Here is a 12,135-nt window from a genome sequence, read left to right as displayed (position 1 = left end):
AAAGAAATTATAGATAATAAAGAATAAGCACATAAGGGAGAGTGCCAAGCACAAGTCTCAGCAGCTCGGCAGTCAAATTCAGAGTAAAGGCTAGGCGAGTTATTTTAGGAGTGGGGTTTCCCCTGCCTCCTACTGGTAACTGCCAGCCCTTAGTTAATTCCTTTAATGGCCGTTTCCAGCTTTCTCTGAAATCATGCCCTACTAAAGGACGAGGGTTTGTATTTGCCTAGGAACAAATAGGTCAGTTCCCTTTGCCTTGGGCTTGCCGGCCACCTTGGCAAAGCGTCTCAACCCATACAGGTTCAATAAATTTTTCGACCTCCGATTTTTTATATCTACAAGACAAAATTTTTTTGAAAATTTCATTTACTTATAAAATTGTTCGAGTTCTGTGGTGTTCAATCTCATATATATTACTAAACATTATATGAAAAAATTACGGAAAAAATATTTGTAATTTTTTTTTACCAATTGTTTAAAGTTCCTTATACATAACATACCTTTTACTATGCGGTTCAAGAAGAAGACCGACATTATCCCAAGATTCAGCCAAAGATGTTGGAGCCAGGTTATTGAGACGCTTCACTACTTCTTGGAGGTCCATGCTAAAAATGGAGATACTAAAGTAGTAACATAATGCAAAATGATACAAAGGATGCATGATAGCAATAAAAACCTTTCAAAATAACACTTTAACGCTTAATTGTTACTAGATGAATCATATTTATTTAAAACATAAACTCATTACAGAAATTGTACTTATGACTAGCTGATTTCATGGGCAAAACAAAACTACAGTACTGTATAAACCTTTTTTTCTTTTAATTGTACTTATACTGTAATTAGATTATAATAATATAATTTCACCAATGTCTGTGATACTGTTTACTGTATAGCTCTCTGAAATTCCCAGACTTTTCTAGAATTGCATAATCCTTTAAATCATTTCAATCATGGCACTTAATATATGTACTTTATTGTTTCATGTCCTGTTTTCTAAATTAATGCTGCTCAGTAAAAAAAAAAATGGCTGTACAGCTTTTAGTTTTCCTGGTAAATAATCTTCCCTAGCTCAATTGTTTTTGTGTCTTTCTTAATGGTAGTTACCAAAATATAATTATTCCAAATGTTTTTTTCTTATTCATTTGAGAAAAGAACACGGCATTTATTTTGATCCATGCTTGGTTTTTCCATTTTCCATTTTTTCTATTTCTGTTTAATTTGTATTTGCAAGTGCCTACTGATTAACAAGTGATAGGCTAGGTAGTTTAATTCAAAATTAGCATTGTGCGTGTACGGGAAAAATTTGTACAGTACAAGCAAAAAGAATTTATTTTTCTGCTAGAGCATGGGTTTAATCATTTATCTTAATCCCAGAAATCAAATAAAGCCTTCAAGCCTGAATCGGATTCAATTGTATTTGTGAATTTAGGCTATGTAGCCCAGCGTTTGGGCCTGAGGCCATTCAGCATTCAGCTCTCAAGTGCAACTAAGGAAAACCTGCAGTTACACTATAAAAATAAAGTTAAAAGTTGGACAGCATGATGAAAGAAAGGAAGTAGGAATGGGGGTAAAGTAGAAGAATATAAAGCAAGTGCAGCTAGGACTGAAAGAAGACTGCAAATACCCTCAAGTAATACCTATAGAACACCATGTGCAATGTACTGATAGCACTTTTCCCATACACAGGATTGTCTAAATCAGGCAATTCTAGGGACAAAGGAGCTTAATCCCTCCTACAAAAGTTACAATTCTGGCTACTGTAATGGCAGGAGTGTAAACTGTAATTTTTGGGAAAACGAGGAAGATTTGACCCACTTTTTGTTTTCTTGCCAAGAATATAGAAAAGAAAGGTATGAAATAATTGAACTTCACAACCCTATGAGGAAGACCTAAAGAAAATAATAGGATAATTTTTATTCAGTGAAAGAAATTTAGGAAAGATAAAGGAAATAGTAAACCTGATGTGGAGAAAAAGACAAAATGTAGAAAAGAAAGATAATCTCAAACATGACAATTTTGGAGATAATTTGTATTTTTCCTAACTAATATAAACCTGTAGCTATTTATAGGAATTATCTTTCGGCAAAGCTGGAAGGTAGTCATTAGACTTATAATACGAGGTGGGAACCCTATCTGGCCACTATAGTGGGAAGGGTAGAGGGTGGCAGGAGGGTACAGCTTGGTTGGCTACATCACTTTTTGATTGCAGGCAGGACTTATCAGGGACAGGTGTTGGTGGGACAATTTGTATAAATAACTACAGGTTAGTATTAGTTAGGAAAAATTGAAATTATTTAAAAAAAAATTTATTTGTTCCTTCACTAACAACCTTAGGTTATTTATAGGGAGGGTGGTAAGTCCAACCACAGGCTTGGCCATTGAGCTGGGTTTTCTCTGTATAGTATTAGTCTGTAACAAGAAGAAAACCTTGACACCTTGCTAAATTAAAACATGATTAGAGTATTGTTAGCAGCCTGCGCAACCTGTGTGGTTATGAGAGATAGCATATGAACGCCTAGGTAAGAATATTCCGAGATACTATAATAAGAATACCAATTACATATATACAGTAGACGTTTCCCGATGTGTATGAAATCTATACACTGTACTAAGTTACACAAGGGAAATGGTTACTACCTGCAGAGGATGAGGCCAGCTTGCAAAGGGACCCTTAGTGCTGTTCCCCAAGAAGAGAAAGATGAAGAAAAGAGAAGAGCCAGTCATTCTCATTCATTCATCCCAGACTTAACACAGGTAACTAATGCCCTCAACCATCTGCTACTTATCCAACAGGGAGCCAGAAGTATTTTCAAACCACTTGTTGTGCAGGCACCACAGGACCAATAGAAAACGTATCGAGGTTCCTATGGGTCACGTCTTGTAGGTAGTGGGCAGTGAAGGTTGTCTGACGGTTCCACACATCCGCTTGTAACACTTACAACACAGAAAAGTTGTGTCTGAAGGCCAGGAACGTACTGATGCCCCTGACTTTGTGAGCTCTAGGTTTTTGAGCTGGAGGAGGGTCAGGATTCAATGCTGAGTCTATGACTTTATGAACCCAGGATGAGATGGAGTTCTCGGTGACCCTCCTCTTAATTCTACCAATGCTGACAAAAAGGGCTGCCAGCCACGGACGAGTTGCTGCAGAGCGTATAAGATAATATCTCAAACTCCTCACTGGGCATAGTAACAACTGATCTGGGTCATTGGTTACAGAACGGAGACTCTTAACCTGAAACGGCTCAAAGCTGGGGTCCAGCATCCACGTATTTTGAATCTTTGCAATAAACTCAGGGATGAAGCCGAGTGTCACCTCCCCCCACCCCCCTGAATGGGCAATATAATATGAGAGACCACGAAGTTCACTAACTCTCTTTGCAGATGCTAAAGAGAGTAGGAACACCATCTTCAAAGTGAGGTTAAACTCTGTTGCATGGCGTAATGGTTAATAGGGAGAGCCCATTAAGGAATGCTGGACGAGAACCACATTCCAAGGAGGAGGTTTTATCTCCGACTGGGGGCAAGTAATCTCATAACTCTGTATGAAATGAAACCTCCAACAATAAGGAAAAGTCTACTTCTTTCAGTCTAAAGGCTAGGCTTAAGGTTGAGTGATAACCTTTCACTGCAGAGATTGCAAGGAGTTTTTCCTCCCCAAAGTATACAAGGCCCTCACCTATTGTTGGAATAGTGGCATCGAGGGGGGAGAGACTCCTTCCATGACACCAACTACAGAAAACTGTTCACGTTGCCTGGTAAACCGAGGCTAAAGATCTTTGCAAGTACCCAGACATCCTTCTCGCAACTTGAGAAGTGATGCTGGAGCCTCCGGGCATGGAGCCAAAGAGACGTGACGGTCTTGTAGGAGATGTTCACGTGTGGTTGTTTGAGTAGATCTGGTCGTGGAGGTAGTTCTCTTGGAAGATCTACTTAGAGGTGTAGAAGGTCTGGGAACCTTTCTTCATGATGCCATAGCGAGGCTATGAGTGTTATCAGTAGCTTGCTGGATGCTTTGATCTTGATGAGCACCCTTCTCATTAGACAGAATGGGGAAAGGCATACACATCGATGTTGTCCGACCATTGTAGGAATGCATCTTGCCATAGAGCTTGAGGGTCCAGAACTAGAGGGTAGTATAGCGGGAGCCTAAAATTCAGGGACGTCGCAAACAGGTCTACAGTCGGGGGACCTCGCAAAGTCATGACTTTCTTGGCTATCATAGGATTCAAAAACCACTCGGAGCCCATTATCTGAGTCACCCTGCTCAAGTTATCTGCGAGCACATCCCTCTTGCTGGGAATGAAGCAAGCTGATAAGGTCACCGAATGTTCTTTTGTCTATCTTAGTATCTCTACTGCTACATGGCATAGGGACTGCAAAAAGGTACCCCTTTGTTTGTTTATATAAGTCACTACCATAGTGTTGTCACTCATCACCCCTACAGAGTGACCCACCAGCAAATATTGACACTGCCAAAATGCTAGAAAGGCTGCTCTCATGTGCTGGTACCTTTTGGACTCAGACCAGAGGTGTGAGACTGTGTTGTACTAAATGGGGCCCCCATCCTTCTTTTGATGAGTCTGTGTAGAGCATCAAGTCCGGAAGGAGGGACAAGAAGATCTAGTTCTTCGAGAAAGTTCTCCTCTGCCACTCACCACTGAAGATACGTCACTTGATCCTGTCCCATAGGGACTAGAGTGTCCGGGGAGCTGGAGTGCTGATTCCATATGGACTTCAGCTGCCATTGCAGGGATCGTGTCCTGAGGCGGCCGTTGGGAACAAGACGAATCGGGGATGTTAAGTGTCCTATCAGGCTGGAAGAACTTCCCGTCTGAGGAAGGGACTTGCCACTACTCTCAGCCTGTGTACTCTGTCGTCTCATGGAAAGACTTTTGGAGGTTGGTGTCTATAATTATAATGAAGGTAAACTAGTCTCTGAGAGGGGAGCAGTGATGACTGCTTAAGATTTATCATGATCCCCAGATCCTAACAAAAGTCGAGAAGCATATCTCGGTGATGATGAAGGGTCATTACAGAGTCTGCTAGAATCAGCCAATCGTCGAGGTATCTTAAGAGACAAATGCCGTTCATGTGAGCCCAAGATGACACTAGGGCCAACACCCTTGTGAAGACTTGGGGTACTGTTGCAAGACCAAAACAGAGGACTCTGAACTGGTAACGTCTGTTCTCGTGTATGATACTTTCTTGAGGACGGGTGGATTGGGATCTGGAAGTATGCGTCTTGGAGATCCAGTGTGCACATGAAGCCCTTTGGCTTTACTGCCTGGAAGACCGTGTCTATCGTCTACATCCTGAACTGAGTTTGCAGAACAAACATGTCAGGGGCAAGAGATTGATAACTGGTCTCCAGACACCTTCTTCACAAGAAAAAGTCGACTGTAGAAGCCTGGAGACCTGACGACGACCTCTTGAAGAGCACTCTTCTGCAGCATGGTCTGGACTTCGGCTGGGAGGGCCAGCTCCTTTGTATAGGAGCTCAATAGAATTGGATCATGAGTCAGTATGAATGGGATGCGATACCCTACGTTAATCACTGCGATCGTCCAGGGATCTGCTCCGTGAAACTGCCACCTCTGCCAGAGGCATTGCAGGCATCCACCCCACTGTTGGACTTGTGAGAGAATTATCCTCCTTAGTGGGAGTGACCACCTCTCTCCCCCCCCCCCCCCCTTACCATCTCTATTTCCTCTGAAAGGTTTGGAACGCTTCTGGTCGTTAGCGGGAAAGGGTCCTTTGACTGGCCAGACAGTACTACATTGGATCCTCTCTAGTTACAGTTCTTTCCCTTTGCCTACACATACACCGAATAGTCTGGCCTGTTCTTTACAGATTCTCCTCTTTCCTCATACACCTGACAACACTGAGATTTCCAAACAATTCTTCTTCACCCAAGGGGTTAACTTCTGCACTGTAATTGTTCAGTAGGTAATTTCCTCTTGGTAAGGGTAGAAGAGACTTTTTAGCTATGGCAAGCAGCTCCTCTAGGAGAAGGACACTCCAAAATCAAACCATTGTTCTCCAGTCTTGGGTAGTGACATAGCCTCTGTACCATGACCTTCCACTGTCTTGCTTGAGGGTACACTCGGGCATACTACTCTATCTAATTTCTCTTCCTCTTGTTTTGTTGAAGTATTTATAGTTTATATAGGAGTTATTTATTTCAATGTAGTTACTGCTCTTGAAATATTTTATTTTTCCATGTTCCCTTTCCTCACTGGGCTATTTTCCGTATTGGAGCCCCTGGGCTTATAGCATTCTGCTTTTCCAACTAGGGTTGTAATTTGGCAATTAATAATAATAATAATAATAATAATAATAATAACAATAGGTCCTGAAGAGCTAGATGTTGAGGGATTTGATGGATGGGGCTGATCTCTGGGAGATTGAGGAGCCCTCCCATGAGGCCGAGAAGTCATGGCTCTATGGAGGAGAGGATCCTTGGAGTTTTTTCCCCACATACCAGCTGCCCTCTCTATGTACTCTGGGTCAAAGAGAGTAGATCCCTCAAGAGTCAAGTTCCTCAGGTACACAACTTCAGCTTTCGGCACCTGCCTGTGGAATCTCTCATTTACGGTGTCTCTTCTCTTAAGAATTGCGTTTACCCACAGGTTGACCACCTGGTGGGAAAGAAATTCCAGAGTCCGGGTACCAGACAAAAGGAGAGATTCGTGGATCTTACAATGTGGCCCAGCCACGAAGCAGCCTGAATGGCATACTTCACATCTTTCTCTATGTTGAGGAGTTCAGTTGCTGAAAGTGAGGCTCTCACGGTTGAAAGTCTCTACTCAGAAATATCTCTAGTAAAGGGTTCTAGAGGGGTCGATGGACACGGCTGGGAAGGGCTCCTTTTCGATCTCATAATACTCTCTTGCAAGATGAAAGGAAGTGCGAGCACCCTGGATGAGGAACCGCCCTCAGAAAGCTAGATGTGCCTGCTACCTTAGAGATAGCTTTCCTTCTGGCTGATGTCAGTCCCTTCGACCAGGGCAAGACTGCACCGGTCTTAGGGGGCCTCTGGGTGCCAAACAGTTGGTCCAGAACCAAGTCCTTCCCTTCCTGTGGAGTGGTACTAGGATCTGGAAGCTTGTTGATCGTTCTTATATAAGCAAGGACTTGCCAGAAGGCACTCCCTATGCTCTACTTTGGAGTGGAACTTTAGACTCGCTTCTCTGGGGAGATAGTCATCTTCAGAGTCGTGAAACTCGTCTACCTCCAAGCTGTCACCCATAGGAGCCTGGGGTAGGTCAAAGTCGTCAACAGGAGTAGGTTCTTGGAAAGGTCCCATCTCGGGGGATCTTCGATCTATCTCAGGCCTGAGTGTTTCCCCCGACCTTGCGTTCTTAGGAACCGTCTGAGTCTTTAGACTCTCTACGAGGAGGAAAATGTTTTTCCATGATGGACGGTCTGGGAGGAGCTTGCAGTTTTGTTGGAGTGTGAGACTTGGATATATTAGATTGCTTGTCACTAGGTGGTCTAGAGACAGGGCAAAGTTCCAGAGGAAAATTTTCCAGGGGTTCAGACTTGAAGGATCGAAGGGAAATCTCCTGGGGTGAGCCTATGTCTCTACTCAAATGAGGCTGAAGCCGGTCCGCATGAGATGGAGTTTAATGTGGCATCCTCCTCTTCTGTCTAGTTGTCAAATTTTCTCCCGAGCGTATCGAGATAAGAGGGAGCTGACAAGTCTTGAACCAGCCCGTGATCAACCCTGTCTTCACCCCTCAGTCTAGGTGTAGGGGACCGGTGAATCGGCGGAGGGTTGTTAGGCAGACAAACCAAAGCAAGTTTCCTCCTAGGGTCAGAAGGGTCTGTGGAGGAGGATGAAAAAGATTCCGACCTCTCTAGCTGAATCTTAGGATTGATTTAGATCCAAGGCTGGGTGGGGCTTAGGAGGGGCTGGAAGGCCTGAACCAGTTAAGAGTCTTCTGCAAGGCAGACACCAAGGCGTCATATCATGATGGAAGTTAGCCGGTCTGGGGTCTCCTTCATGAGACCTGGAGGAGGAGCACACCTCTTAGTGGGACGGCATTTAGGAGTCTGGCCAGCTCTAGGAGACAATCTTTTGGTCATGAGAAGGTCTTCCTTAGTCGTCAATAGCGGATGATCGGGAGAGATTGGAACAACCGTGAACTTGTTTGGGGGTTCTATAAATACTTCTGGGAAAGGAGTAGGCCTACTGCTAGATGTAGCAGTTGCGTAGGCGTTTCCAGAGTCGTTGGGCTCGCGATCACTCATGAAGTTGGGACTGAAATGCGTGAAATATGTGTGGAATCGGGCGATTTACGCGTGAACGGGTGCGATTCATGAGCAGATGGATTTGTTTCTCAAGTGACTGGTGTCGAGCGAAGAGGAGGGAGCCTTGGGGGCCTCTGTAGCATTATAGGGCTACGATCGTTCGTTGGAGGCAGTGAAGGAAGCCTCTGAACGGGGGCAACGCGTTGCCTCAACCATGAACCTGAATTTGAAGTAAATCTAACTTCTACCATCAATATTTTTTCATACAAACTACTGTTTCATTTAATGGCTCCAAAACTCTTCTGATTTCAAACAGCTAATTAGCCAGCTTACATGGGATGAGAGCAAGACAGTTACATAGTGGGGACTAAGGGATTTATAAGAGCATAAGTGATTTCCTTTTGGCTGTTAAAACATACAACTGAAGTGTTAATGATTTGGGTTTGCTTGAAAGTTTTTTATAAATTAGATGTTACCTTGTTGAACAAAGCAACTCCAGCAAGTATGGCACAGAGACTGGTAAAAATATTGTAACCATTATCAGGTTGATGGTCCGTCACTATATTCTCCATGTATTGTAATCCCTTTCTTTCATTTTTTTTATTCATATAAAGTAATTTTACCCTGACACATACAATTCCCTCAAAACTTTTAAACTCGGCATGAATAAATATTCACTAACCTGTAATAACTTCGTTGAGAATATGCGCCAAAGAAGTGTTGAAGGATACGAGAGTGCCTTAGCATAAGTCGTCTCTCATGTAACTTTCTGTAGGAGCAACATAAGGTTTCTAATTAAATCAACAGATACCCTAATAGTGCATTTAAGGAGTAAAAAATATAAAATATTTCAATCTTATTACTTAAACCTTTTTCTAAACACTTTTGTTATGGAACCACCATAAAGACTTTAAGTTCCTCTAACAAGTTTCTCAAAGTTTCATAAAGCAGTAAAAAGAAAAGAACAGAAAGGTAAAAGAGATTATAAATAATACCAAATATTAAATGAATTAAACCCTGGTCAAGAGGCTACTGCAATGAGGTCACGATGGGAGGTAAAAATAAAACCTGAGACTTTGATCTTTGTCATTAATTTATTCTGGTGGTCAACTGTATTGTCAATAATAAAAAACAAACAATGTGATTTTGAATTTGATGTGAGGAGTGACAAGAAGAGATAAGATACAGAAAGAGGTAATTACGGGTACCACAGGAGTTAGAGAACTATCAGATAAGATCCAAGAAAGTAGACTGAGGTGGTATGGTCATGTCATTAGAAGAGATGAAGAGTATACTGGGAGGAGAGTGATGGACGTTACCTCCCCCCATCCCCTTGAATGGGCGATGTCATACGAGAGACCATGAAGTTCGCTGACTCGCTTGGCCGAGGCCAGAGCAAGCAGGAACACCGTCTTCCAAGTCAGGTGGCGATCAGAAGCCTGGCGTAATGGTTCGAAAGGAGGTCTCTTAAGAGACCCGAGGACTCAAACCACGTTCCATGGAGGAGGTCTCACTTCCGACTGGGGGCAGGTAAGTTCATAACTTCGTATGAGTAGAGAAAGTTCCAACGAAGAGGAAATGTCCATTCCTTTGAACCTGAAGGCAAGACTTAAGGCTGAGCAATAGCCTTTCACTGCCGAGACTGAAAGGCGCATTTCTTCCCGCAAATACACGAGAAACAACTCTATTGCTGAAATAGTGGCATCGAGTGGAGAGATACCCCTTCCACGACACCAACCACAGAAGACTCTCCACTTTGCCTGGTAGACCCCTGCGGATGACTTTCGCAGGTGTCGAGACATCCTTTCCGCACCTTGTTGCGAAAAGCCTCTCTCTGTGAGGAGACGCTGGATAGTCTCCAGGCGTGAAGTCGTAGCGATGCTACGGCTTTGTGGAAGATGTTGGCAAGTGGTTGTCTGAGTAGCTCGTGTCGAGGAGGAAGTTCTCTCGGAGTTCCATCAGGAGCTGAAGAAGGTCCAAGAACCACTCTGCGTGATGCCATAGCGGAGCTATTAAGGTCATCGAAAGGTTGACCGATATTCTGGTCTTGTTGAGTACCCTTCTCATCAGACAGAACGGGGGAAAGGCGTAGACGTCAATGTTGTCCCACTGTTGTTGAAAGGCATCTTGCCAGAGTACCTTGGGGTCCGGGACTGGGGAGCAGTACAGCGGGAGCTTGAAATTCAAGGCTGTCGCAAACAGATCCACCGTCGGGGAACCCCACAAAGTCAGGACTTTGTTGGCTTCTAGACGATCCAAAGACCACTCGGTACTCACTATCTGAGATGCCCTGCTCAGACTGTCAGCGAGCACATTCCTCTTGCCTGGAATGAAGCGAGCTGATGGTGGAATCGAGTGGACTTCGGTCCACCTCAGTATCTCTACTGCAAGATGGGATAGCTGCTGTGAAAATGTACCTCCCTGCTTGTTGATGTAAGCCACTTCTGTGGTGTTGTCGCTCATCACCACCACGGAGTGACCTGCCAGGTATTGTTGGAACTGCTGAAGTGCCAGATACACGGCCTTCATTTCTAGCAGGTTTATGTGGAGGCACTTTTCTAATTCTGACCATAGGCCTGAGGTCCTGTGGTTCAGAACGTGGGCCCCCCACCCTTTTTTTGAGGCGTCCGAAAACAGCATCAAATCTGGGGGGAGGACGAGAAGAACCACTCCCTTTCGTAGGTTTTCCTGTCAACCACCACTGAGGATCCGTCCGTTCCGCAGGACCCATTGGGACCAAGATGTCCGGGGAATCGTGTCCTTGATTCCACCGGGACTTGAGTCGCCATTGCAGGGATCTCATCCTGCATCCTGAGGTGACCATTTGGAACTAGACGGGCCAGAGAAGAAAGGTGACCGAGGAGACGTAACCACGATTGGGCTGGGAGTTCTTCTCGTCTGAGGAAAGGAACTGCGACCCTCCTCAGCCTTGCTATCCTGTCGTCTGATGGGAAGGCTTTGTGGAGATTGGTGTCCAACATCATGCCTAGATATACCAGTCATTGAGTTGGAAGCAGGGAAGACTTCTCGAGATTTACCATGATCCCTAGATCTTGGCAAAGTCCCAGAAGCTTGTCTTGGTGTCGAAGAAGTGTCGACTTCGAGTCTGCCAGGATCAGCCAGTCGTCCAGATAGCGGAGGAGACGAATGCCGATCCTGTGTGCCCATGAAGAAATCAGTGTGAACACCCTGGTGAATACCTGAGGTGCTGTGGAGAGACCGAAACACAGCACCTTGAACTGGTAGATCTTGTTGTCTAAGCTGAATCTTAAGTACTTCCTTGAAGACGGATGGACTGGGATCTGGAAGTACGCGTCCTTCAGGTCCAGTGTACACATGAAGTCTTGTGGTCTCACCGCAAATCTGACCGTGTCCGCTGTCTCCATGCTGAACGGGGTTTGTTTGACAAACCTGTTCAGGGCTGAGAGGTCGATGACTGGTCTCCAGCCTCCAGACGCCTTCTTTACAAGAAAGAGTCGACTGAAGAAGCCTGGGGAACCGTCGACGACCTCCTGGAGAGCGTCATTCTTTAACATGGTCTGGACTTCTGCCCGTAGGGCTTGACCCCTTGCCGATCCCATGGCAATAGAGCTCAACGACACTGGATCTGCTGTCAGGGGAGGTTGAGATGTTATGAACGGGACGCGATATCCCTGACTGATTACGGAAATCGTCCAAGAATCGGCCCCGAGTTGCTGCCACCTGTCTGCGCAACTTTGAAGGCATCCCCCCACTGGTGGACATGCATGGGGACTGCCAATCCTAGCGTTTCCGGCCTCGGCCGCTCCCTCTAGGATTCTTTCCTCCCCTGGAAGACTTTTTGCCTTTCCTATCTTTGACAGGAAAGGGCTTCGACACCGTTGCCTTCGCTACCACAGC

The 12,135-nt window shown here is 44.7% G+C and overlaps 1 protein-coding gene across 1 annotated transcript in view; it reads right to left on the bottom strand.

Annotated features, from left to right (window-relative positions):
* The window catches only part of LOC137646024 (NIF3-like protein 1), a 152,798-nt gene that overhangs the window by 76,215 nt on the left and 64,448 nt on the right, over nt 1-12,135 (bottom strand). The window contains exons 2-3 of the mRNA XM_068379155.1: nt 8,939-9,025; nt 501-605 (exon numbers count right to left, since the gene is read on the bottom strand). Coding sequence (XP_068235256.1) covers nt 501-605; nt 8,939-9,003 — 170 coding nt within the window. The 5' untranslated portion in view covers nt 9,004-9,025. The remainder of the gene's footprint in view (nt 1-500; nt 606-8,938; nt 9,026-12,135) is intronic.

The sequence above is a fragment of the Palaemon carinicauda genome, chromosome 8 (assembly GCF_036898095.1).
Source record: "Palaemon carinicauda isolate YSFRI2023 chromosome 8, ASM3689809v2, whole genome shotgun sequence".
Lineage (NCBI taxonomy): Eukaryota > Metazoa > Arthropoda > Malacostraca > Decapoda > Palaemonidae > Palaemon > Palaemon carinicauda.
Note: the sequence above shows the minus strand (reverse complement) of the source record. Positions and strands in the feature narration are given on the sequence as shown.